This window comes from Mustela putorius, unplaced genomic scaffold, assembly GCF_011764305.1.
Source record: "Mustela putorius furo isolate JIRA1106 unplaced genomic scaffold, ASM1176430v1.1 tig00003859_pilon_pilon_pilon, whole genome shotgun sequence".
NCBI classification, from domain to species: domain Eukaryota; kingdom Metazoa; phylum Chordata; class Mammalia; order Carnivora; family Mustelidae; genus Mustela; species Mustela putorius.
In genome coordinates, this window is record NW_025422011.1 from 25,587,795 (window position 1) to 25,615,074 (window position 27,280).

General features: G+C 52.5%; 2 protein-coding genes across 3 annotated transcripts in view; one reads left to right on the plus strand and one right to left on the minus strand.

The window, feature by feature from the left end:
* OTOG (otogelin) overlaps window positions 1-5,978 on the minus strand; it is a 72,204-nt gene extending 66,226 nt beyond the window's left edge. The window contains exons 1-6 of the mRNA XM_045066023.1: window positions 5,939-5,978; window positions 5,182-5,274; window positions 4,859-5,013; window positions 2,473-2,591; window positions 978-1,183; window positions 4-134 (exon numbers count right to left, since the gene is read on the minus strand). Coding sequence (XP_044921958.1) covers window positions 4-134; window positions 978-1,183; window positions 2,473-2,591; window positions 4,859-5,013; window positions 5,182-5,274; window positions 5,939-5,978 — 744 coding nt within the window. The remainder of the gene's footprint in view (window positions 1-3; window positions 135-977; window positions 1,184-2,472; window positions 2,592-4,858; window positions 5,014-5,181; window positions 5,275-5,938) is intronic.
* Window positions 5,979-13,379: 7,401 nt separating this feature from the next.
* USH1C (USH1 protein network component harmonin) overlaps window positions 13,380-27,280 on the plus strand; it is a 46,415-nt gene continuing 32,514 nt past the window's right edge. For both annotated transcript variants that reach the window (XM_045066160.1, XM_045066161.1), the window contains exons 1-4: window positions 13,380-13,513; window positions 20,845-20,912; window positions 22,340-22,483; window positions 22,591-22,729. In XM_045066160.1, coding sequence (XP_044922095.1) covers window positions 13,478-13,513; window positions 20,845-20,912; window positions 22,340-22,483; window positions 22,591-22,729 — 387 coding nt within the window. In that variant the 5' untranslated portion in view covers window positions 13,380-13,477. The remainder of the gene's footprint in view (window positions 13,514-20,844; window positions 20,913-22,339; window positions 22,484-22,590; window positions 22,730-27,280) is intronic.

The window sequence follows — 27,280 nt, forward strand, 5'->3', positions numbered from 1 at the left end:
GACCTGCATGGCTCCTGGGCTCTGCTGTAGACACGGTGGGCGAGGCAGGGAGGAAGTTGTAGGCCTCGGAGGCTGGTTGGGGGCCTGCTCCTGCCAGCTGTGCACAAACTCAGCCACGTCGTCGGTCAGCTTCCCTGGAGGTGAGAATGAGCATGACCACAGGGAGATGACGGGGAAGGGGCCACAGAGGGCTCTGAGAGAGGGCAGGGGGAGCCGAAGAGATGCCAAAAGGTGGGCAAGGAGTGGAAGAATCCAGCCTCCTGGCCCCCATCCCAGTCTGCATTTCCCAATGGAACCATTCTCCTGGAAAAGCCAGTAATAATAGGCAATAGAACCTGTAGTAGCTCCCTACTGCTCCAGCCCCTGGGCGGGGGGTGGGGGGGTGGGGGGGGGGTTGAGTCTGGACAAGCTCCAGCACCTCCCTGAGCCTCAGCTCTCCCATATGTGAAACAGGGCAGATAGTGCCCCCATGAGGTTACTGCAAAAACTGCATGTTATGCGTTCGGTATGCTGTGGGTGCTCAAAGAGATCACTTCCCTTCTTCCGGGCAGAGCAGCCACGATTTGGCCCTGTAGGCTTCACTCGTACTTCTTACCACACCTCCACAGGCATCTTCAGCTCCCATGGGGCCCTTTCTCATCCGGCCTCTCTCCGGCCTTTGGCTCCCTGCCCCCGGAACATACTCATCTTGTGGGGTCAATCCCCGCTAGCAAAGTGCCCTTTAGACCCTCACACAACCCTAGTGTGTATGGGCTCTCCTTGTGACTGTTCTACAGATAAGGAAACTGAGGCTGAGTGGTTAAGAACATGCCTGAAGCCACACACTGGGTAGGAAGGGGGGGCGGTCCCTGGCCTCCTGCTGTGTCTTCAGTATCTCCAGCCCAGGTTTCTGCCCCAAGGCCTCTCCCGCCCAGCCCAGCCTGGCCCATCCCCTACACCACCCAAAGTCCTCGGAGGCCACTTGCCCTGCTCCTCACCATAGCTGGTCACCAGATCGTCCTGGGGGTCAGCATTGTTGTTCCCACACAGTCCATGAGTCCAGCCCAGGAACTCCGGGCTCATCTTGATGTAGACGGCTGAGGCACCATCCCAGGCCAGCGTGAAGGCTGACTGATGCCGCACAAGGATGTAGCCGGCCAGCCGCTGCAGACGCACGCTCCCCATCGCCTGTGGCAGTTGGACCCTGCAGGGCATGGCCCAGAGCTTCAAGCTGTTCACGCCACCTCCACTCATCCAGTCCCTTCACCAAAGGACCTGTCGTCCTCTGCCTGCAGGACCCATCGTATACCCAGCACCCGCCTGAGCAAATGCCTGGTAGCATGGTATCTGCGGCCCCCACATTCCCTCCCCCTGACTTCCCCTGTATCTGAAGTCCACCATTAGATAGGGATTCTTTTGTCTTCAGAGTTTAAAGCTTGCTTTCAAAATTGCAATTTCCCTGGCAGGGATAAATCTTAAGAGTGAAGCCGTCAGCTCCTTTCTCCTAGATGGGAGAAATGGTAGAAGCAGACACTGACGGTTTGGGTTTTTGGGTGGGGAGCAAGAAAGGGGGAGGAAGAGAAAAGAGCTGAGGGATAAGGAAAACTGGGAGTGGAAGAAAAGAAGCAGGGTCATAGCCGTCCCAACCACATTCCCAGTTGTATGGGACAGGGTCTCCTAGCTTGTCTGGAATGTGTCAACTTTCAATCCACCTGAAAATCAGGGAAGAAAAACAAAAACAAAAAAGGGTCTAACCGGCCAAAATTGGTACCCAAAGATCCATATACCAATCTTTTCTTCACAGGAGAAACCCTTGGACTTTCAGTTTTACACTCGGCCCCAGAGAGCTTGGTTACCCAGTTTCCAGATCTGAAGCAGGAAATGAGAACGGGAAAAGGGTCCTCACAGGACGACTCCCTCTCCCCACCCAGCAGCAGCGTGACAGCGGACAGCAAGGGAAGGAGAGGACAGTGAAGACAAGATAACGGGAAAGATTTCAGAACCACAGTCTGGGCCATGTGGTGTGGGGGGAAGAGTCCTCATTCCCCTGGTCCCAGACGTCCCAGCAAGATAAGTGACATTCAAATGACCCTTTGTCATCAGAAAAGGTGAAACTGTGCTCAGTATCTGCTCTGAGGAGGCTTCAACTTGTATGATCCATTCAGGAAGATTCCCTCAAAATTGTGAAAGAAAAAAAGTAAGTATGCTTGTAGTGGTATATTCTCAACTATCTGGAAAATTCTGCTATTGGCCCAAATACCCACTACCTGGAAACCCACAGAGTTTCTCAAAAATCTTGAGGGACTCATTTTTCTTTAAACCCAGATGACAAGAAACCCAGCTGGCCTGCCCGTATGTTGCTGCCTTGACAGTGGACAATCCGCTGTTTGCCCCCAGAAAACGGTTTTCTTCAGGCTTTCGAAGGAAGGTGCTCACCCTCCCCCACCACCAGTGCCAGGGAGCAGGCGAGCTCAGGGCAGGTGTTACAGTTACCTCTCGCCTCCGTGGGTGACCTCCTTGGCCAGACGGATCTCCTGCTCGCCCGCAAAGAAGAGGCTGACCGACCTGGAGCAGGCGTAGGGGGAAGAGCCACACTGGGGGTCGTTGTGCACCTGGTTGCGGGGGTTAGAGGTCACTGTGCAGGGTTCCTGCCAAAGGCCTGGCCCCGAGCTTCTGTTCTGAGCCCAGAGACACCCTGCGAAGCTCCCACTTGATGTAATCACCTGCCCTCCGTGTGCCAAGCACCCCACAGAGGAAATAGCTGTGGTGATACACATCTCCCAGAGGAGGCAACTGATATTCAGAGAGGTTTAGTGATGAAGGTCACACACACACACACACACAGCCAGGATTCCATCCCAGGACTGAAGGCTAAATTTCAGGGCTCTTTCCAAGACATTGTGCTGTCTCCCTATTTCTGAGTTTTTCATTTTTGTAACCCAGATTTTCCCATCAGATTCAAAGCCAAGTTAAGCACTCACACCTTCTGACACAGAACACACACACACACACACACACACACACACCCCTCATAGATTCACTGGGCACTCTCATACACACACTATAAACACACACTCCTACCATGACCCTGGCAGGCTAGGGGGACGGTCTAGTCCTTCCCTACACCCCCAGCCACACATGTCACTCCCGTGCTGCCTGTCACGTGCCTGTCTCCTCTGCCTCCTCCTCAGGCAGAACCTTCACCTCAAAGCCAGGAGACCCAAGAGAAGGGGGAGAACTGAGGCTCCCAGGGCTTAGGGAAAACCTTCAATGTTTCTCTTCCCAGTGTAGAAACCCTTCCACTAGATTACCTTAAATGTGTTGGAGCAGGCTGGAGTTAGGTCAGCTGAAAGTGGGGCCTGTGAAAGCCACCCCACGGTCTAATTAAATTTTTCAGACTTTAGATCATGACCCACAGTAAGAAATATAAATATATACATATATAAATAAAACAAAAATGTTACAAAATAATATTCACCCCTGTTAATGTGTAATTCATCCACATTATATTTTCCATTCTCTTTAGTTTTTTTTTCTTTTTTCCTTCTTTTCTCCCTTTCTTTCTTTCTTTTTTTTTTTCTTTCTTTCTTTCTTTCTTCCAGGGAGGGGGGTGCTGGTTATAACTCATTAAATTTATTTCATAATCCATGAATGCATGGCACCCCATTACTCTAAGTAATTATAACATAACCATCACGAAATGACCATCATGAGAAATCCCAATGTCTGATATGCCAAGGCAGAGAGGACAGAGTTGGTCAGCCCATCCAGGGTGCGGTACCTTGGCAGCCCCTTGACAGGTCTATGCCGGAGACAGAGGGGTATACTTGCCAGCAGAGGGATGACAGTGAGCACCAGGACCTCCCCAAACTCCCAAGCCCCTGGAGCTAGCTCAGTCTTAACCAAGGTGCCCCTCAGCAGAGCTGGCTCCCCAGGCAGACTTCTCTCCAGATGGAGGTGTACTGACCTCCACTCAGCGCCCAGGGTAAGCATGGAAATCAGATCTACCTGACAGTGAGTCTCACGCATGTGTTCATAGACAGGACGAAGTTTTACTGAGCACTAATCTGGGTTCTGGGAACACCAAATGGAAAGACATGGTCCAGCCTAGAAAGCTTCTATCCAGTAGAAAAGACCAACCTGGAAACAGACCTTTGTAAGAGAAAGGCATGGACCATGCAACAATATAGAACTTTGGTTACACAGAGAGCAGCCCCTGAGCCAGGTGAGGAGGTCAGTGCATCCAGGAGGGCTTCTTAGAAGAGAGAACCCTGAACTGAGTCATCCAGGACCTCTACCATTTCCTCAGAGGCGTGATGTTCTTTGTTATCTCAGGTCCTTAGCACCCAAATTCCCTTTACCCAGAATGTTCTTAACTCATCCCTCTGACCCTTCACTTGGCTAACTCCAATTCATTCTTCAGATCTCAACTTCAATGTGACTTCCTCCAGGAAGTCTTCCCTGATCATTATCCTTCCCACTAAACAAGGTTAGGCTTCCACCACATGCTCTTCTAACATTTGTCATTTCTCCTCTGAAGCTCTGTTACTCTTGAAATGATTCATTCAACTTGATGTCTGTTTTCCCCATTAGACTGTGAGTTCCACGAGGACAGAGACCACATCTGTATTATTGTCCACAAGGCCACTACCAAGTTTTGTGCCGGGAAGAGTACAGATAGGTGACTAACACTTAATGCCAAGTGACTAAATCAATGACTGGCCAGGGGCAACCCGGAGTAAGTGGGTAAGAGAGAACTGAGGAGCCCCAGCTCCTTCCAGATGAAGACTCTCTAACTATGACAAGCAGAGCTCTGGCCAGCACAAGCTCCAGAGCCTCATGCAACCTTCCTAGATTGGCAGGGTAAAGAAGGCCTCACCTGGATGGAGAAGGTCTGCCCTTCAGGCTCATGGTGCCCCACCAGGGTGTAGCTGCCCTTCCCGGAGAGGTAGTAGTAGAGACCATCAAAAGTCTCCACGTGGTGCTGTCCCCATGCCCGGCAGATGCTGTCCCGCTCAGGGCCGGCATTGTACACTGTGCCAGAGAAGATAGAACGTGTCTGTGCAGCTGCAGTGGGCCTCAGGCCACAGGCTAGCAGGGCCAGCCCCTGCCCCTCCCAGCCTAGGACCCCCAGGACTCAGGCCCCCAAGCTTTCCCTGTACCCAAGGCCCATACCAGGACTGGGACAAAGTTCAGACTCACCCATCTGACAGCGTGGTCCTGTGGCATTGAAGCGTCTACAGTCACAGAAGGCTGGGTACACACACTCTCCCCCGTTGAAACAGGAGAACAAGTCTTCAGGGGAGACACAGAAGGCACCCCCCCCATTACGCCAAGCTGGGCAGAACCCCGGGATACATCACCTCCCTCATGCCAGGCACCTGACCCGGCCCTTCCAGAGCTGCGTGGCACTTAGATCCTCACCACAGGTGGGCTCAGACTTCCTCCGTAGCTAGCCTTAGTGGTGGCACCAGTAGGGTGCCTCAGATCTGGCTGCCTGGCTCCGTCCCTGACAGGGAGGCAGCATGGGGTCTCAGAGTACCTGTCCTCAGTGTGCATCAAGTGACCCCGGGCTATCCCCACCTGGGCCTTCAGCTCCCTCTGCTTAAAGTTCCTGGCCACCACGCAAGGCAGACTGAGTATGGAGCATGCGCGGTAAGCAAGGAGACTGCCCAGAAATCTTCAAGGACCATTCTTCCTCACTGTTCCTTAAGCTCAGGGGAAGACAACTAAGCACGACCCAGGGAGTGGGGAGGTGCCTCACACTGAGAAGATGGTAGACAGAAAGGCCACAGAGCACAGAGCACAGTAAGACAGAGGGGAGCAGAGTGTGGTGAGGGAAGGAGCCAGGATGCAAGAGAAAGGGCCATGGATACCGGAAAGGGTGAGGGGAGAGGCCACAGAAACAGGGTGAAGTGGAGAGAGGAAACAAGCACTAAACAAGGAATCCCAATCTCACTGGCATCAGACAGCATGAGAGGGAAAAGCCACAGGGCCATACGAACAGGACACTGGAGAGGAAGCTCTCTTCAGCCAGCAAGGAGAAAGCAAAATAGAGTTGGGAGGCCAGGCTGGGGAAGGTGGTAAGGAACCCCTTGCAGGGCAAAGAGGACCTAGGAGGCCCTGAGGAGAGCCTAGTTTGGCCTCACAGCTTCCCTGCGGGCCAGGGCCCTCCCACAGGCCACAGGGAGGGGGTCACTTACAAGATGGCGCACATTTGGCCCGATGGAGCCGCCTTTCCCAGGAAGACATGTCCAAGGAGTCCAGGACTTCAATCTCCTTTTAAAGACGAGGAAGAGAACTCAGGGAGGGATTTCCTAAAGGTCATGGCCCTTCCTAGAGGAGGGAGGCCCCCAGCCACTCCACTTCCCCAGGCCCACCTGAGAGGTCTGGGAGAATTCTCAGGCCTGCCCTAGGGGAGCGAAGGTGGTTTTTACCCTCCAAAGTGGCATCTTGGCCGCCTGAACATATTCGCTCCCCTCCATGCTTCAATATCCCCCCAGCCTCCCCTCTCTTCTTCCCTCCCTAGTACATTTTTGAGTCCCCCACAGCCCAACACAAAAACCCCTGATCTGGAGAACAACTATGTTTCCTCCTCACCACAGAAACCACACAAAGCAGGCCTAGGAAACAAAGGCAGCCCCTTGCCCCAAGGCAGAAGAACATCTCACCCCATCTTCCACCCCAACCTTCCTCACAGGTCACCACCCACGGTCCTCAGAACTCAGCTCCAAGCCAGGACTCTCCCTGATACCATAAATCGGAGGAGGACACAGGCAAAGTTAGCTGAGAAATCTATCTTCCAGGCCAGAAATCCCAACACATGGTCTCTCCAGATATAAACCACTTGAAATTAGAACTATCCTGAACATCAGGTGTGTCCAGTCACCACAGAGCTAGCTGACTTGGATACCTGGGCCCCTACTCTGAGATGGTTCATATCATTCATATCACCTGGCTCTGGGGTCTGGGGCACAACAAGCTCCTCCCCTCTCAGAGCCCCAGGCTCCCTGTTTCTATAGATTACCAATGTAAATGGGACAAAGTCCCAGCCCTCAGAGAGTTTATGTTCTTAGTCACAGGGCCAACAAGGCACCAAGCACACTGTGGGTATCTGTCTCATGTGTCTTCCTCTCTCGCTGTCATCTCTACATCCTCGGGCAGAATCCCCAGCCTCTGGCCACAGACTTAGAACATGGAGAAGATTCAGAACCCTTTGTCCCTGGAGCCCAGCCTCACGTCTTTGCCCCTCCTTGGTGGGCCCAGTCTCTCTGCCTCATCCCTGGGTACTCACCACCTCCCTTTTCACTGTCCTGCTGACCCCTGGGAGGTCACTGGCCCCTCCTGGGCCTTGTCCCACTTTGGTCTCTGGTTCCTAGGTCCTCCCCAGCTCTCCTTACCCGGCACACCCAGCCTGAGCCCCAGGAGTCAGGCTTCCCATCTTTGTCGTAATCGATCTCACAGGGCCTCAGAGAACATGGGAAAAACGATCGTCTTGTATCCCACAGGCCCCAAAGAGCTCTTAATGAAACCTAGTCTTTTTGTCTCTCCACTCCTCGCCCCCACCTCAGATGTGGCTTCTGAGATTGGTGTTAATGAGGGCAAGATAGCACTATAGAATCAAGGCCATTTTCCGGAGAAATTTTTAAATCCTGCCCAAATGATTCATCTTCAGTATAGATCAGAAGTTTCTAGTCCTTTTGATACCAAGAACCTCTCTGATAACCGAGCAAAATCTATTGACCCAATCCTAGAAAAATGTGTATAAATACATAAAATGAGACACAAGATGACAAAAGACATCGATTATATTGCAATATAGTTATGAAAATATTTTATAAAAATGTGTGATTTGGTACTATTTGCCTTGTTTATTACTACATTAAACAGCAAGGTCTAACAATGGGTCTTATCATGGCCAGAGTTTTGAGGTAGTGAGTATAGAGGAGATCTGGAAATACCAACAAGTGTAAGGTGATATGACAATATCTGTGATTTCTCCTGGTGACAGTCACAGACACTGCTACTGCTGTATTGTGGTTTGTAACCTATAGGCATAATTAAAGGGAATGCTAAATTTCAGTGAAATTGAGATTCCTGTAAATAACAATGCATTTTTCCTCCATCCTGCTCTATACGATCAGTTCTCTGGAGAATGGCTGTGCTCTGTAGGAATGTGGCAGCCCTGAAATGAAGGTTGCTTAGCTGCTGGTCTGGGACCCCCACCCTTACCGATGAGGTAAGTCCAGGCAGAAGCCCTTGAAGGATCCCCGGGTTCACTTTCTGGCTAATGACTTCATTCCCCCACACCCACTCCAGTGGGTTTAAAGGAAGGCCATTCCAACCCCTTATTTGCTCTAAGGAGAAACGTGAGAAACCTACTGGTGTTGTCTGTTCCAGATGCTTCCCCAAGGAGAAGGGAGGGAGGCCTACCCTGGAATCCAGCAAGGAAGGAATCCTGCCAGGGGAATAAGGTGCTTGGCTGAGGGTCATTTTCTCCACCAAAACAAAGGGATTCCTAGAGTACTGTGGGGCATTTATGTTGTGGGGCAACAGGCTGGCTCCACCAGTAGACCTTGTTTCACCTGCTTCCTGGGGGCCCCAACAGGTTACCCACCTACCTTGATATCATCATATATAAAAAGAATAACAGGGGGCTTGGGTGACTCAGTGAGTTAAGCATCCAACTCTTGATTTTGGCTCAGGTCATGATTTCAGTGTTCTGAGATGGAGCCCGGCGGTGGGCTACCTGCTTCTCTCCCTCTCCCTCTGGCCCTCCCAACCTTCTCTCTCAAATAAAATAAATAAATAAATCTTAAAACAACATCAACAACAAAAAAACTATTTTCTTTCAACTCAAACTGCATCCGACTGTGATTCTAAAACTTGGGACGTGAAAAAATGGTCAGACGAGAAATCAAAAGCCTAGATTATCTACCACTTACAGAATAAACAAGTTCTCTTCCTGCCTTCAGGGTCTTCCTACCTATTTCCAAAGGGGAGGTATTGGAGGCACACTGTTTTCTATTATAAATGATACTCCCCAAACTGCTGGCACAAGGAGCTGCCCAGAGCAGATCCCTAGGGCCAAGGTGCGTGAGTTGAGGGTCAAGGTGTTCTGGGGGATCTGGCTGTGGGGTGGGCGAGATTTGTAACGCATCTGCCATCGAAGAAAAGACGCATGCAGGACAGGATTGGAAAAAGAGCCTAAGTCACCTGATCCAGAGGCAAAAAAAAAAAAAAAAAATGGTCTCTCCTCTCAAAGCACCCCTGCTGCTCAAGGTATGGAATAGGGCCTCTTATGGGGTTTTGTACCTCCCCAGACCAGGCAGGGACAAGAGAACTCCACCTTCATACTTTCACCCCAGGGCACGGGAGAGTCGGCTTTGTCCTGACTGCATCGTAGTACCCTCCTCCCCAAATAAAACACAGCAAAAACAAAAACAAACTGAACGGACCACAGGGTCCCAAGAGATGAGTGAAGTGGGAATACAAGTGTCCCGTGAATTTGCATACTTCAGACATACACTAGGAACACTGTTCCCTTTCAAATAACTGCAGAGACAACCTTCCTGCAACCGACAGACCTCCTGGCCAGCCCCAGTCCCAGACAGAGAGAAGCCCCTCCCCGTGGAAGCCTCCCGGCCAGCCCCAGTCCCAGACAGAGAGAAGCCCCTCCCCGTGGAAGCCTCCCGGCCAGCCCCAGTCCCAGACAGAGAGAAGCCCCTCCCCGTGGAAGCCTCCCTTCCAGCCCCAGTCCCAGACAGAGAGAAGCCCCTCCCCGTGGAAGCCTCCCTTCCAGGCCTCCTCTCACCTGGCTTCCCATCACTGTTGCTGTGTCCTCCGTGGCAAGGGTCACCTCCTGATGTCTGTGGCGAGATAAGAAACAAGCCTAACATCGGGGAGGGGATAGGAATGGGACAGGCCTCCCCACCACCCCAAGGGCACCCCACCCTCCGCGCTAAAACCCTGGGGTCCTCCATACCAGGAATAAAGGAGGGAGGCCTGGGTGGGGCAGCCGCAAGCTTGCGCCTACTCACCTGGGCTTCTGGGCCGGCTCGGGTGGCTGCAGCTGGCCGTCACCCTGGACTGTGGGTGCTGCACCTGGGGACGATTGCGCTCCACTCAAGCCAGGCCTCCCTTTGCTGGGTCTCCCACCACCTGTCCTCCCCACCTGCCAGGAAGCCTCTTCTTCATCCCCCCCAATTCTCTCTCCTTATAGACTTCAACCCGTTCTCCCCCTCTCTGGCCACCTCTCCAACAGGGGTCTCCCTCTTTCCTCTTACTCTCTGTGCCCCAGTTCTCTCTAGCTCCCCACCTGGGTCTCTTCCATCCTGACTAGCTTGGGACCCATTCTGCCCACCTCCGCAACACACCCCCCCCCAACAGGCTGTCGCTGGCCTCTTTTTCCTTCTGCGCCCCCTCCGACCCTCTCCTTGGCTATTGCCCTGACCTCCCTCCCTCCAACCTCTTTTTCTTCCCTTTCTAGAATGTGCCGAAGCCCGTTCCCCTGAACATTCTCCCGACCCCCTCCTCCCCTAGTCCACACCCCTCTCACCGAGAGACTGCACCGGCAGGGACTGGCCCCCCGGCTCGCCCCCCGCCAGCCAGAAGCAGGCCAGAAGAAGGCAGAGCGCCGGCGTGGTGGCTCCAGGGGCCAGGGACCCCATGAGGTGCGGGGAAACTGGAAAGCCTGAGCGCAGGGCCGGGGGGGCCCCAATGCCTGTCCTTGCGAAGGCAGGGTCACATCTCCACTCCGCGGCCACGGTCCCTTTCGCTCTCTCGCCCGAGGGTTCCCTCGGCCCCTCCTCCCAGGCGCTTGGCTCCTCCCCGAGCTAGAGTGACAGGATGGCTCAGCTCATTACCATAACTTAGACGCCAGCCTTTGCCCTTTTGCCCCTCTAGTCCAGTGGCTGATCCTCGCCAGAGGGGTCTGGATTCAGATCACTGGGCCCTAATACCCTGGGGGAGCAAGTGCAGCTCCCAACATCCTTTACTCCTCAAAGATCCCCAACTTAGAAGCGTGGGTCTTGGCAGGTCCTTCCACCAGACACCCCAGGCACTTGTTTGAGTGAGTCCGGTCTTCCACTCTCCTTTCACAGATGCCCTGGGACATGCCACTCAGTGGTCAGTGGCACAACCAAGGCTCAAGGCTGCAGAATTCTGGCCTGTGCTCCCACCACTCAACCACTACAGCTTCCAGAGCCCCGAGGCCCTACTCTAGCCCCACCCCCATCCCCCGTTCTGAGCACCTCTAGGGAATGGATTGTGACTTAGTCCTCTGTATGCCCAGCACTAGTTCAGGCCCCAGCTCAGAAAGCCTTGACTGAAACACAGAAGTGCGTCACACTCCCAGATTACTGCTCCCCTCACAACCAGACTTTAACCACAACAGCAGCAGCAACAACAAAATGGAAAACAGCGACAAAACCAACCAACCAACAAAAACCACTTTAATTTTGTGAACAAGATACACTCCCTGTCCAGGAAGAATATTTTAATGCCAGTGGTGGCCCCAGGAGACCCCTAGGCAGGGATATAGACTTGGGAAGCATTCATTCATTCGTCCATTCAACAAATTTGTTGAACATCTATTTCTTACCACACAGTGTTCTGGGAATATAATGGTAAATAAAGCACACTTCCCCACACACAGTATTTGAAGCCATAGGCATAGATGAGAGGAAGAGGAGGGAGTCGAGGATGGAACCCTGGTCAGGGAATAGATGAAGGCAGGGGAAGCTTGAAAAGGAACATTCATAGGAGAGGAGAGCAAGGCCTCAGTGCCATCCTCAAAACCAAGAGGGGAAGCATTTAAAGAAGGAGAGAGTCTGTGGGAGTGCTGCTCATGGAAAAGGACTGAAGTGGCTAGTGGATGCATTTCCCTTGTAAGGCCATTTGCCACTCTGCTGGATTCTAACTGTGAAATAACAGCCATATGACTTAGTGAAGAGATGTAGAGAATCAACAAAGTAAGCTGGAGGGGAATATATTTTGAGTATCTTTCCTGGACCTTTGAAAATCCCGCAAGGCTTCTCCTTTTATCTTGGACTTAACTAGTTAATACAAAGGTGAGAACATGGGTAATATTTGAAGGTTCCTCTCCAGGAAGGTTTTACATCCTAAACTAGGCAATAATTTAGTCCCAGTAAAAATAAGTCTGTTGGCCAAGCTTTAGGTATTGAGGATAAGATGAAAAGGGGAGGGGGTCTGTAGGTGTCCCTGAAGTTACACTATTTTGGGTTGCTGACCATCTCCCTGTCCCCTGTCCCCTGCCCCCTGACCTGTTGCAAACAGGTCAAGCCCCCATCCTGGATTAACTCCAGGCACTATCTAGCTCTGTGATTAAAGATCTCACTCTTGGGCGCCTGGGTGGCTCAGTGGGTTAAGCCGCTGCCTTTGGTTCAGGTCATGATCTCAGGGTCCTGGGATCAAGCCCCACATTGGGCTTTCTGCTCAGCAGGTAGCCTGCTTCCCTTTCTCTCTCTCTGTCTGCCTCTCTGCCTACAGTGATCTCTCACTGTCAAATAAATAAATGAAATATTAAAAAAAAAAAAAGATCTCATTCTCTCCCATTCACCTCTGTTTTTATCACCCCTCTCCTGACTCCCCTCTTCCTTCCCTCTCAGTCTGTCCCAGGCTTGGTTCATCATTGTCTTTGCACTCCAGCGCTAGACCTAGGAGTTGAACAAACTTTGGTTGAATTGAATCAAATGAACCAGATGGGGTCTCGGCCCTGGGTAAAGTCAGCAGTAAGCCAGGATGTCTTTGCCAGGCTCTTCCATGCCTCAGTGAGAGAGAGAGAGTGTGTATGTGTGTGTTTGGAGTGGGTTTGGGCTAGAGAGGTGGGAGAGGAAGTCGGCTCAGGAGAGGCACTGCCTGGCCCTCAGTTCAGGCCTTTGTGAGGGGCTTAAGACCCAGCCCCCAAGGAATTCACAGATCAAAGATTTCTTCTGACTGGGAATAAGCCCACGGGTGAAGGTCATTACAGAAAGGACTCGGATTTGAAATGCCTGGCAGGGGGTGAAAACCTCAGGAGCACGCAAAAGGGCCTCTATTTGCATATCCATACAGTATCCCTACCTACCCTTCCGACACTCTCGGGACCTTCTCAAAAAAGTATTCTGACGGCCACAAAAAGTCTCAAACACCAGCCCGCGCCTCCCGAGATCCTCTCCCTCCGCCGCTTGTATTTGGGGATCATTCCAAGGGGAGCGCTGGCCTGGAGTCCGATCACCGCCACCGCCACCACATACACACACTCCAGGCCCTTTGCTCCGCGGTCGTCGGTGGGAGGCGACAAGCTTCAGGACAGGTGTCTCGGGCTTCCCAGCCGCCCCGCCCAGGCCCCGCCCTCACCGCGCTCAGGCCCCGCCCCCACAGCTCCCGGGGCCGGCGGATCTCCCGTGAGGCTCCCGCCGGCTTGCAGCGACCCGGCATCCGAAGGAGCGAGCTGTGTAGCGACTCGATCTGTGTAGCGGCTCGATCTGGCGCAGCCATGGACCGGAAGGTGGCTCGAGAATTCCGGCACAAGGTCAGAGCTGCTAGGGACCCCTAAAGCGTTCAAGACCCCGGAGTTCTGACAGGGTGGTGGGGGATGGACACACCCGGTGCCACCCCTCCCTTTTCCAGTGTGGCCTTAGGGCTGTGGAACCTGAGGGTTGTTTGGTTTCCAGCAGGGATCCCAGTAAAATAAGGGAAGGGGCACTAGGACTCTAGGTGTGGGAACCCATAAATGGATCTTCAGACAGTGTCCTTTCTCCTTCCGCCTTGCAGGACTGGGACTTTTCTGGGGTTGAAATTTCTTCCAGCCTTGACCTGAGACAGGATGCTTCTCGGACTTGTCCCATAGTGGGCAGAACCCAGCTCCTAGTGCCCCAAGCTGAGAGCTGTTGGAGCATACAGAGAGGGTATGGGGCAGTGTCTGTCTGAGAGGTGGGGATTGGTGGAAAGGGAAACTGTTTCTCTCTGACCTCTCAAAAAAAAAAACACACACACAAGAGTTAGAAAGCACTTTAGGGAGCCCCCTCCCCGCTTCAGGGCATTTCTTAGGGCCTGAGAAGCAGCTGAGGAACAGGTGCTGACCAGGGGGCAAAGGGAGGAAGGGAGGAAGTACGTAAGGAAAGTCAGCCAGATCCTTCAGGCAGTGCCACATCTCCCCTTGTGTGTCCCAAAAAGGCACCTCAAGGATGGTCCAGGATTCTCAGAGGTCCTCCCTGAAAGCTACAGGATTTCACCCAGGGCATTTCCAGAACTGTTTCCAGAGCTGTGCAGTCGCTGCTGAGGCCCTGAGGCCAGAGAGGACCATTGGAGGTGACTCAGTAGACCTCCCCACCAGGACTCAGGATGCTTCAGATCCCAAGGATGAAGCCAGGGTGTCCAGAGCTACCCACGGGCCCTGCCTCAGGGACAAGTGACTGTGCACGCTGACACCCTCACATTGCCCTCAGGGGCAGTGTCTTTAGACCAAACCGAACCTCTTCTGAGGCCTGAGCGGGTAGAGCTCAGGTAGGCAAGGTCAGGGTGCTTAGCCCCTCTCTCGCCACAGAGAGGCCCAGGGGAGCCAGAGTAACCAGCCAATGTGGGGGCGCCAGAGCTAAGGGCCAGGGGCCAATCATTCATTTAATAAATGTATTCTGAATGCCCACTCTGTGCCAGACCTGTCTGTGCCCTCAAATTGCTGGCTGGGCAGGTGGGCAGCAGACCTCACGCTAATGACGGGGTGCTGAGTGTTGGGGTCAAGGTTTGGTAGGGTAGAAAGGGGGAAACTCATACCAGCAGAGGCCTCCTAAAAAAGAGGCCTTGGGTATTCTAAGCTTATAGCTGGAAGTTCAGAAGGAGATTGGGGGCTGGTGAATATCAAGGGAAGTATAAGACTGTCCAGCAGTGTGTCCATTGCACAGGGACGGGAGGAGAGAAATTTCAGCTGCTGAGGACATTTGGTGAGTGTAGATTTCAGGCAACCCACTTTGAAGGAACACTACCTCCCGTCCCCGCCCCCAAGACCCGGGTTTGAATTTCAGTTTCCTACCCCTGGGCAGAAAGTAACATCCAGTCCTCTTTGGCCTTTTTCCTATGGGTACCAGTCTTTGCCTCTTTTTCGAGAATTACCTCTGGGATCCCTGGTGTCTGACTGCGCCCTGGAGTTAGCCTCTGTTTCTCTTCTCCAGGCCCTGCAGGCTCCAACAGGCCTCAGGCCTCTGTGTTTCCACTGCCCTGCTCTTCCTTGTCACAAGAGTCATTACCTATTAATGGCCCTGTGTGTGCAGGCGGGGCAGACACCAGTCTGGGGCCTCAGATTGGACTTTGTGCCCTGCTGCTTCCCAGAGAGCAGCAGCCTTGCTTTCCCTGGCTGGAGATCATCTAGCAACCGGGGAGAGAGGACAAAGCTGCAGAGGATACAGATGGGGGGCGCACAGCCATACTGGGTGAAATTTACAGCTCCTGTCTGTTGCTTCCTACCGATCCCTTGCTTAGTGTTGCGGAGCACATTTACCCGTGGGGAATGGTTTGTAACCTAAATCTTTAGTTGTTGGAGATGGCATGTTGTTCCTGCATATTGTCATGGAACATGCTATGTGGCCTTGAGCAAGTTATTCACCTCTCCCAGCCTCAGTTCTTTGATTTGTTAAATGAGGATAACAGTAATATTTAGCTAGTAAGGTTCTTGTGAGTGTTGGTTCTACATGCGTGTGGGGAGTTTAAATAGACCCTGGCATTTAGTGAGTCCGCAACAAATGTCCGTTGTTGTCTATTACCTGTTAGTTATAGGTAGAACTGGGGTCAAATCTCAGCTCGGCCACTCACTACCAGTGAGACCTTGGGCAAGTCATTGAATCTCTCTGAGCTCTCCTTTCCTCAGTTGTGAGATGGGGTTCAGAGTGCTTACCTCACTGGACCATTAGGACTAAATAGGAATTCGAGGATTGGCTGCTCTGGACCCATAGTAACCATCTGGTCCACAGCCACCTGCAGAGACCTGCAGAGTATCCTTGGAGAGGAGCCAGGAGGCTCCAAGCTGGTGAGTAGAGTCTGTTCCTCTGGGCTTATGCAGTTTTTCAAAGGACATCGGCAACACTGGCATGCTCTTCCCAGCAACAGTCTTGGGCCAGAATACCAAGGAGCAGGGAGAGGAGCATCAGAGACTAAGCCTCTTCCTTGAAGAACCAGATTTTCAAAAGAAGGCTCTCCCCCTCGGTTCACTGCACCTGCCCATTGCAGGAACTTGGTTACTCATTTGCTCAAAGGAGTTTTTATTGCCTGGTCAGCAATCATGCATTTATGGATATCTGTAGTGTACCCTGCCCAAGGCCAGGCACCTGGGTGGGGAAGACGGGATAAGTAGGGAGGTCAGAAAGAGCCCCTGCCTTCCACTGTTTTGTGATCATGCATGCATGCGTGTAATAGACATCGACTGGGCTGCTAATACATGCCCAGCAGTACCGTAACCATTGAATAATAAAACAAAGTCCCTGGCTCCTTAGTGGAGGGGACAGACAGTTAACAAGTAAGCCAATACAAGTATCATAGAATGTCAAGTAGTGACAAATGAATATGAAAAAAAAAATATGAGGGTGAGAGGATAGAGAGAAAAACCACATGGTAGTCGGGAAGGTCTCTCTGAGGAGGTGATATTTGAACACATATTCAGAAAGAAGTGAGGGAAGGAGCCATGCGGATATATAGGGAAGAACATTCCAAGAAGAGGGAACAGTGAGTACAAAGGGCCTGCTTTAGGAACCACAGATAGGATGGTGTTTCTGAGAGGAAATACGGATTGAAGAGTAATGGGCGTTGGACGAGAGTGGGGTCGGGGCCTTGAAGGCCTTGGTCAGGACTTTGGGTTCTCAGAGTGATGGGAACCAGCTGGGGAGTGACCTGACTCCTTTACATTTAAAAGGGATTGTTCCAGGTGCTGGTAGAGCAGACTGAGGGGACCCTGAGCAGAAGGGCAGAAGGGGGACCGCAGACAGGAGGCTGCTGCAGCAGCCCGGGCTGGGGTGGGGAGGATTAGCATGAAAAGCGGTCAGACCAGGAACCCAAGAAAAGGTAGATCTGAGGGCTCTGCTGATGGGTGGCTTTGGGTGTGGAGAGAGAGGCCTCAAGAGGGAGTCTATATTTGGGGAGGAGCAGGTTGGTGGGAATGGAGGGGAGGCGGCAAAGCTCCATCTTGAATGTTTGAAGTTTGAGATGCCTGTTCCTCCATTAAGTAGAGAGGTGACTAAGAAGCCAGTAGCTGTGGGAGCCTGAAGATGGTGGGGAGAGGTCGATGCTGGAGCCTCAGTGAGTCCTTGAGGAGTAAATGGTAGTTCAGCCCCGAGACTGATGAGGTCACTTAGGGACGCGGTGCTGATGAAGAGAAGGCCCACGACAGAGCCAGAACACCCCAACCTTTAGAGGAGAGAAGGAAGAGAAGGAGCAGCAAGTGAGGTAGGAGAAGCAGGGGAAGGACGGTATGACCAGCTGTGCTAAGCACTGGGTCAAATGCCACGAACCAGCTAGTAGGACCTAAAAGTGTCTTGAAAAGACGAAGAATAACAAAACAAGAATCAAAATATACCCAGTACCACAGAACATGCTGTGAAGGCCTGGGAGGAAGTGTGGCTGGATCCATTCATCCCACCAGCATTTATGGAGGGGTCCCGGTCTGCCAGCTGCTGAGAAGACACTCAGCATTCTCACGCACTCATTTAATTAAATAAAACTAAACAAACACTGAGAACTTAATTTACCAGGCACTGTGCCAAGCATTTAATGATTATTAATTCAATGAATAATAAACAAAAGAAAAACAATGATTAATCCCTCAGAGAAGGATGAACTCCTACAAAACAGGTACTTTCAGCCCCATTTTACAGATGAAGAAAATGAGGCACAGAGAAGTGCAGACCCAGGTGAGGAAAGGGGCTTGTTGGCCTCCCTGTGCGCCCTCCTCCCAGGCCTGGGTCTGGACCACACCCAGATGAGTGGGAGACAGTAGAGTAAAGAGAGAACATGCAACACAGCTTGGTGCGTGCCACAGCAGAGGTGGGAACAAAGTGGTGTCGCGAGCGCAGAGAATGATAGGACAGGCGTTGTAGGGGAGCAGGAGGGAAGGCTAGACCAAGGGGAGCTGATGTTTCAGGTGTCTGGAAGGTGAAGGAAGAGCTCACAGAGAGGAAATGATGCTGCCCGCGCCCCCCCACCGCCGCCGCCACCGCCACCGCCACTACCACCACTAAGAGACACAGGAGCCAACAGGGTGTAGAACAGGACCTCCCCCCCTCCCCCCGGGGGTCACAGCAGGAGGCCAGGTTCCCTAAAGGGGGGAGGGCAGAACAGGGGAGAACCTTAGCTGCAGAGAAAAGGTCAGACCTGCATGTAAGGTGATCCAGCAGAGATCCAGCTGGGGAGTCAGAGCCCCATTTCCTTTCTCCTTGGGCTCTCTCACTACTGGCTGGGTGTCAGAGGGCAGGGGGCCCATGCAGAGCCTCCTAGGATACAGGGCAGCACGGAGAAGGCTGCAGAGTGGGTCTGGGGGCACAAAGGAAGCCCACATTTCTGAGCCCTTGAAATCTTGGAGCCCTGGGCACTGTGGAGGTATTTTGTATATATTCACGTATTTAATCCCTGGAACAGCCTGAGGAGGGCAGAGAACAACATTATTTAATTTGCTCTTGCTCTCTTTCTCACTCCCCGGGTGCACCCGTGGAGTTGTATTTGCAGGAGCTGAATGTGGTTTGCTCTCCCCCCCCAACCCGTGCATCTGTACTGAAGGGCCAGTCCATATGGAGGAATGCTGGGACATGAGGCTGGATAGGGCCCAAGGCTAAACCCAGCATTTGCCTCAAGTGCCCCAGACAAGGGGCCTGAACCCCCACTCCCCCCACCATACAGACTGAGAGCAGATGGGCCCATCAAGCATCAGCCAGAGAAGGCTGCCTTGGGACAGAAGGGGCCAGACATAAGGTGGGTGGGGAAGGAGGGATGGAGATGATAAAGCCTTTGTAGGTGGTGGGCTCCTTTAGGGTTTCTGTGCCCATATCAGGAGAGATTCAAGAAAAGGAAAGACTTTTTTTTTTTTTAAGATTTTATTTATTTATTGAGAGAGTGTGCGAGAGAGAAAAGAGCAGGGGTGGTGGGGGTGGGGTGCAGAATGACAGGGGCCTCCATCCCAGGATCCCAGGATCGTAACCTGAGCCAAAGGCAGATACTTAAACTGACTAAGCCACCCAGGGGCCCTGAAAAGAAAAGCTTTTAAAATCTAATTAGAAAAAGAAGACATAGTGTCTGGCACACAGTAGTTGCTCAATAAACGTGTATTAGACAAATGCATACAAAAAGTTGTATCTGGTAAGTGGATACGCTGTGGTGGTTAGAAAAAAGGCAGAGGTTTTGGAGCCTGTGGGCATGAGTTGGAGTCTCGGCTCTATTGCTTCCTCAGGCCTGTATTTCCTCATCGGTCCAGTGTGGTGATGATATCCATGCACATCAGAGGGTAGTTAAAAGATTAAGGAGAATTCACGTCAAGTTCCTCAGACACGGCTGGCAGTCAGTAAGTGAGAGTATGGTCTGAACAAGCGAACATGGAGTAGTCCAAGAACTGGCTTCAGGAACCCTCCGCTCTAGGGCACTTTGTGCCATTCTCCTGATACCTGGCGTTTAGGGTAAAGCACCTGGCACACAGTAGGCCTTCGACAGCATCATGCCGTGCAGAGGCGCACAGTGCCCACTGGTGCCTGCCTGATGAGGAACACACTCCAGTTGCTCTAGTCCAGAGCCTTCCTTCTATCCTCTTGGCTCAGTCCTGGCTCACCACCTTCCCGGCACTCCTCCGCACACGTCTGCCACAGCCTCCTGGTCCTGTCCCTCTTAGTTCTGTTCCAATGGTCCCAGAAGAATGGGTCACAGACCTGGGCAAGACTACCCTGTCTTGTCACAGCTGAACTCTGCCTTCATTTAAGGGGAGTCCGAGCCCCGTCTTGGAGAGTCTTTCCTGACTGTGTGCAGCTCAGGGCCTCCTCACCCCGCTCCCAACCTGAGGCCCTTCTCACCCAGACATGGGTTAAAGGGAGAGCCAAGACTACGGTGCGTAGAGAGTCACACTGTACCTCTCCAGGGGGTGGAATTTGGGGCTTTGACCCACCAATTCCCCTGGGATCGAGGTGCTAATGAAACAGCTCCTGACCCCGACCTTTGAGTCCCAGCCATTGACGTCAGCAAACTTGAAATGATGTAACTTGACTCTCCCCCTGGGGGAGAAGCGGGGGACTGAAGGGGCCCGGAGAGGTGAAGGAGTGGCCAGGAGGCTGACTAGTGGACAGAAGTCAGAGCTAAGGCAGCCTAGATCAGGCCAGGCCAGGGTGGAGTGGCCCCTAACACTGGAGGCACGGAAGACGGTCGGGGACTTCTGGTGGGTGGCATGTGCTATCTGAGTGAATGGCCCAAATCCTTTCTAAAGGCAGTTATCCGGCACTATAGCCACCATCAGGTAAGACAGTGGGCTTCTTCCGGACCGGGGAGCTGACCCTGGCATGGCCACTCTAGATCCTGGAGACATGGCCACGAGGGTGAGCAGCAACACTGCTGTCATGGGGGTGCCTCACTGTCATAGGGAGGGGCGGGTGTGTGCATATGAGGGTGTGTGCCCCAAGGGATGAGGGTCAGCCTGGCCTCATTTGGATGTGCAGAGGCACTCTCGTGGCCCCATCGGGGTGATCTGTGTATGACTGATGGGGTCGGAGGACCAGCCTGGCTCCTGGCTGCCTTCCTTTTGCAGCCCCAGCCCTGTCGGGATGCTGGGCAGTGGCAGGGGCCTCCCTCTCCCTGGGGTCTGCTGTGGGTGTGCTGGGCCTCGGTCTAGAACTCTGCCCTTGGGTTTTCTAGGTGGATTTTCTGATTGAAAATGATGCAGAGAAGGACTATCTTTATGACGTGCTGCGGATGTATCATCAGTAAGTGGGCAGGGTCCAACACCTGTGGCCCCCCCAGGGAACTCTGTCTATAGGGAGCCCTTGGGTGGGTTGTTCTGAGACAGGGGAGCCTCCCCTTCCCATTCTGGGGAGCTCTGGGAGGGAGGCGGATGCTCCATGCTCCTGGGAATCGAACAGACACGTCCTTCACTTGCCTCAGCAAATATTCACTCCAATACTTAGCGTGTGGATCTTTGCTAGGAGCTGAGGGTACACTAGGGAACAAGTCAGCCTGGCCGCTGTGCTCAGGTTGCTTGTAATCCAATGGGGGAGGCTGTCAAGAGAGGTTGAAAAGAATATGATTGCTGAGATGGAACCATAAATGCCAGAGGGCCCCAGCCACACGTCCGTTGTATCTGTTGTCATTCACCTGCTTCTTTATTCATTCATCACACATTCTAAGCTCCTGCCACTTGCTGGGCACCATGCAGAATCTGGAAATGAATAAGATCTATGTTCTTGCTTACAGTAACTCGTGGCCTAGTGGGGGGAGTATACAGACTCTACAAACACAAAGAACTCTAATAGGAGTTGCAGGAAGATAACTGCTAAGGTGAAGTAAAAGCCAGATGGAAAGAAAGGAGTCTTGCTTCTAATCATGGGGTGGGGGGGACCAAGAAGGCATGAGCTAGGTTTTGAAGGCTATGAAGGGTGTCGACAGGTGGAAATATCAGAGGACATTCCAGGCGGAGGGATCAATTATGAGTACAAGTGCAGAGACACGAAAGCACGGGGGGCAAATGGGAAATGACAGGTAATCTGGGGAAGCAGAACTCAAGGCACACAGGACCAGCCACGGGCGCAGAGCAGCTCTGTAGAGACAGGTCGTGGAGGCCCTGAGCCTGTTGAGGAGAAAGGGTGGTGGCCTCCGGGCCGTGGGGAGCCATTGAAGGGTTTTGAGAAGGAAAGTGACTTACACTTAGAAAATATGAGACGAACATGACCAGGTTGGTGGCAGCTGGAGAAGGGCAGGCCAGAGATGCTGAGGGTCTGAATGGGGCAAGGAGGAGTCATATGAGAGATACTATGAGGGCAGACTCGACAGAGCTTAGCTGTGGAGCAGAAGTGGGGTCATCAGCATCTCCTGTGAAGTTTCCTGGCTAGAGAAATCCTGGGCTTCAGAAGTAGGCAGAGCTGAGTTTGAGTCCTGGTTGAGTTCATCTGTAGAATGGGTTAACAATCCCTACCTCTCTAGTTTCCCTGTGACATTTATTGGGAAACAGTGAGGCTCTTATGAAGCACCTGGCCCAGAGTTAGGGCCTCTGGGCTTTTCAGGAGCATTCTTTCCATTTCCAGGGCCTGGACCCAGTGAGTGGGGACCCAGCCTGGGACTGCTGCCTCTGGGAACCCTTGGGTGTCAGAGGCCATGGCCATGGGTGGAGCTCCAGGTGTTCCCGGTATCTCTGCAGAACCATGGATGTGGCCGTGCTCGTGGGGGACCTGAAGCTGGTCATCAATGAACCTAGCCGCCTGCCACTGTTCGACGCCATCAGGCCCCTGATCCCTCTGAAACACCAGGTGGAGTACGACCAGCTGACACCCCGGCGCTCCAGGTACAGAGGGCATTGCCAGGCTGGAGGAACGGGGTCACTCACTCATGAGTGGGTCAGTGGTGGCAGTCAGGCCGGCACTGGGCCCTCACTGACTTCTCCTGCGGCAGGAAGCTGAAGGAGGTGCGCCTGGACCGTCTGCACCCCGAAGGCCTCGGCCTCAGCGTTCGTGGGGGCCTCGAGTTCAGCTGCGGGCTCTTCATCTCCCACCTCATCAAAGGCGGTCAGGCAGACAATGTCGGGCTCCAGGTGAGCGAGCAGAATCCAGTGGAATGGGTGGGGGGGGTCAGGGCCTCAGGCTTCCTGTGTCCCCACAGAACGTGGTCACCTTGCCTTTCTGGGACTCTGGGGGAGGAAGAGGCTGGCACATCCTGACAGATTTTCCTCAGGCTCATAGACATCAGGCTGCAGGCAATTGCTTATTTTCTTCAGTCACCCTGGGAGCCTGGCTGTTGCATTTAACATCCCCTCCCCTACTTCACAAAGGAGGAGTGTAGTTACATCCTGGCACCTGGAGCTTTCACACGTAGCCTTTAACTGGAAGGGAAAAAGAATTCCCAGGGTAGTGTGGTGCTTAAGAGCATAGATCCCCAGAGCCAGACTCTCCTGGCTTTGCTGTTCATGAGCTATGGGACTGTGATAAAATGACTAAACCCCATGCCTCAGTTTCCTCATCTGTAAAATGGGGGTAATGATAACACTCCCTACCTCATCAGGTTATCATGAAGAGTAAGTGAATTCATACTATAAAGTACTTATAGAAGTGCCCAGTATAGGGGTGCCTGGGTGGCTCAGTGGGTTAAAGCCTCTGCCTTCAGCTCGGGTCATGATCCCAGGGTCCTGGGATCAAGCCCCACATCGGGCTCTCTGCTCAGCGGGGAGCCTGCTTCCGACTCTCTCTCTGCCTACTTCTCTGCCTGCTTGTCATCTCTGTCTGTCAAATAAATAAATAAAATCTTTAAAAAAAAAAAAAAAAAAAGAAGTGCCCAGTATACGGTGCTATGTGTTTGTTAAGTAAGCAGAGAGGGAAATTAAATAAACACCTATACTGTGCCGGGCGACATGCCCACTACCGGTTCTCACTGTATCGTCTCCATCTTAGGAGTTAATAGAGCCTCAGAGACTTGACTAGAGTTGGAACCTGTAAGTGGCAGAGTCAGGATCTGAATGCAGGTCTCCTGACTGCCAAGCCCAGGCATCTCTCTTGAGCACCCCAGGTGCCTCTCCCTTTGGGTCCCACACCTCCGAGTCTGAGCAGAGATGGGCCAACCTCCAGATCTCGCTCCTGCTGGAGCCCTGAGCTGTGTTCTTATATGTCCTGATAGAAGAAGCCCTCCCAGCCCCTCCCAGAGCTGCCAGCATGTTTGTTATCAGGTTGCCAAGAGAGGGGCTTCAGGGGGCTTGAAGCCTGGTTCAGACCCCGTGGAGGGGGAGGTGGGAAGTGGGAGCTGACAGACATCGCTTTGTTCTAAATCCCTGTCTCAAGGCTCGCCAGTGGCAGCTGAAATTTCAGCCACTTCATTACCCCTCTCCTGTGGGGCCCATTTTCCAGCCCAGAAACACAGCCAGAGAAAAGACATAATGAGCTCCTCTCTTGGCATCGCCTGAGGCCCTCTTTTTTTTTCCAGGGCGAACTCTCCTGCTAGGACAAGCATTTCTCAATGATGCCTCCATGACTGGGGACATCGGGGCATTTTTGCTGTCCCACCTGTTTCTCAGGCTTATAAATTATCTTCTCTTTCTTGGGCTGACAGGCTCATCTGTCCTTTGTGCCCCTGTCCCTCAGATCGTCATTTCATTGTGGCCTTTGCACAAAGAGCCTTTTGCAGGTCTCCGTGCTGGAGCGAGAGCGAGAGGAAAGCTGATAGTGTAGCCTGAGCCAGGGGCTGTGTGGGAATCATTCTGACTGGGGTCCCCAACAGGTTCCCTTTAGGAACAAGACAGGAATCCTCACTCAGGGGAGCTTGGGGAAAATGTCCACCTCCATTCACCTGTCTGGGGTTCATGTTTCTGGGAAGATCTCGTGCCTGAGATCTGAAGACAAAAGAAGATTCTGGAAGGCAAGGGAGAGACATGTTCAGACACATCCTGGCTGGACTGAAGGTCTGCTGATTTGACCTGTTCGGTCCACCTACAGGATATGTTGGGTTTTTTTCTTAGGTGTGTCTGCTCGGCATAATGTTCTCTATCATCCAGGGCTAGAGAACGATTCTGTGTTCCTGGGTTGACCCAGCCATAAAATGCGCAGAGTTATCTCTGCTTTTCTTATGGGACTTGAGGTCACCTGTAACAGGTGGCAAGAATCCAGAGAGGACAGGATGCTGGGATCTGCAGCCAGGCTTGGCCAGGTACCCTTCCTCTCTGCTTCCAGATGCCCAAGAGACACGCTTGTTGTCAGTAGGGGAGACCTGACTTCAGATCCCAGCAATTCTGATTACTAACCAGGTGACCTTAAGCAAACCACTTGAGTTCTCTGAGCCTCAGTTTCCTCATTTGATTAACAGAAACAGAGTTGCTATAAAAAAAAAATAGGTGTGGGGCGCCTGGGTGGCTCAGTGGTTTAAGCCTCTGCCTTCGGCTCGGGTCATGATCTCAGGGTCCTGGGATCGAGCCCCACATCGGGCTCTCTGCTCAGCGGGGAGCCTGCTTCCCCCTCTCTCTCTGCCTGCCTCTCTGTCTACTTGTGATCTCTGTCTATCAAATAAATAAATAAAAATCTTTATTAAAAAAAAAAAATAGGTGTAAGGGGCGCCTGGGTGGCTCAGTTGGTTAAGTGTCTGCCTTCAGCTCAGGTCATGATCTCGGGGTCCTGGAATGGAGTCCTAGCTCAGCGGGGATTCTGCTACTCCCTCTCCCCTCCCTCTGTGCTCTTTCTGTCTCAAATAAATAAATAAAATCTTTAAAAAAAAAAAAAGTGGATTTGAGGAGGTAGCCTAGCTGCTCTCCTCACAGGAGGTATCCCCAGAAACCTAGAGAGTTCTTTAGTGAGCCCCCCCTTTTCGAAAAAGTTTCAAGGGAACTTTTTCGAGTTCCTTGCCACTGTCATCAGGTCCCTGAAAAGATTGGGGTCTGTGTTGAGGTGTGCAAGGGAAGCATTCAGATGGTATTGAGTAAGTCGTATTGAGGAGTACTGAGAAGGTTACACTGTGGGGTTGTTGTAGACTTTGGGGATTGGCCTAGCCAGACCCCTCACAGGCTGTGTGCCCGCCCAGCTCCCAGACCCCACAGAGTCAAGTTGTGTCCTCCACATGTACCAATAGATCCCAAAGGGACAGCACATGTGGTGTGAGTGAAGCCGCCAGCTGGCTTGGGCTGATCTCAGGCTGGAGAAGAGGGACACCCAAGAGCCCGTCCCTGTTTTGCAGCTAATGGCCGTGTAACCTTACACAAAACATCACCTCCCTGGGCTTCAGCTTCAGCTGATGTCTGAGGGTTCTTCTAGCCCTGCGGTTATGAAGTGAGGAGCTTCAGGACTGATCCCCAGAGCCAAGGTGCTTGGAGGGGCCCCCAGCAGTGTCCAGCAGGCGATGTGCTCACCACAGATCTGTGTCCAGGCTGACCCTACAGGCCCACGAGCTCCTGTCTCTCCCAACCTAATGAGGCCTGAAGTCCTGTGAAGAGGGCAGGAGTATTTAGGGCTCCGGCCGGACAACTGATAACAGTAGTGACCGTTTGATTCCTGACTCTATGCCAGGGGCTGGCTGGCTTAACACAGACACACTTACTTAATTCTCGCAGCAACCAGAGCCTTTCCTCAGTTTACAGATGAGAGGAACCAAGGCCCAGAAAGTTCAAGGGACTTGCCCAAGGTCCTTTTTCCTCTCCTGGGCACAGCATCCTTAGGCATTCTGAATGTGCCAGCGTTGGCATATCGTTGTGGGCTTTTCTATAGTACAGCCTCGAGCAAAACGAGGTTGTCCTGAACCCTTGCTAACCGCACCACCCAGGTGCCTTAACACCTGCTGTTCTTAGGAGGTTGTCTAAAATGTAAAAACACGTCAGCAGGGCCGATGGTGGTTCCACATGTGCTAAGTGTGTTTGTGACAGGATCAAGCGTGCTTTCCTTATTGAAGAGCAGAAGATCGTGGTGAAAGTGTTGAAGGCACAAGCACAGAGTCAGAAAGCTAAATAAAAAATGAAGATATTTTTGAGTAATAAAAATTTTTTTAAAAAAGAATTGCTAGAAGAGAATCAGCTAGAAGCAGGGGTTTGAATCCAGGTTATCTGATGCCAAAGCCTTGTGTTTATTCAGCAGTCTTTCTTACTCCCAGCATGGGAATTCAGAGGTCAGGCCTGTGGCAGGCTTACAATGTCCCCTGAGCATCCATAGAGTGGGAAGAAGTCGTGTGTGTGTCAGAGATGTGAACTTGAGTCAGGAATCATGGAAGTTCCCACCCTGACTCAGTTATGGTGTTTCAGTGATTAACAAGGTCAGAAGAGCCTTCTCCTTGGGGTGGCGTGGGACAAAGGCCAAGGAAGAGCTGCTTGAATCTAAGTGAAGGGTTGCCCTTTACATGGGATCCAGAGCCTGATGGTGACCCAGTGGGGCAAAGGGGGGACTGGACTCAGGGGACAGAATCCCAAGCTCTAGTCTCAGCTCTGTTACCCACCCTCTGTGCCTCTCACCTCCCACATTGGATCTCCCATCTGCCACATGAGCCAGAAAGACTGTTTGGACATGTCGCTACCATGGGACCCCCTCAGGCTGATGGCAAGTAGGTTGGTTGTAACAAGGTACAAGGGAGCATGGCCAGATTTCTTCTGAGGGAAGACATGGTCATCGTCCCTTTTCTGAGAGAG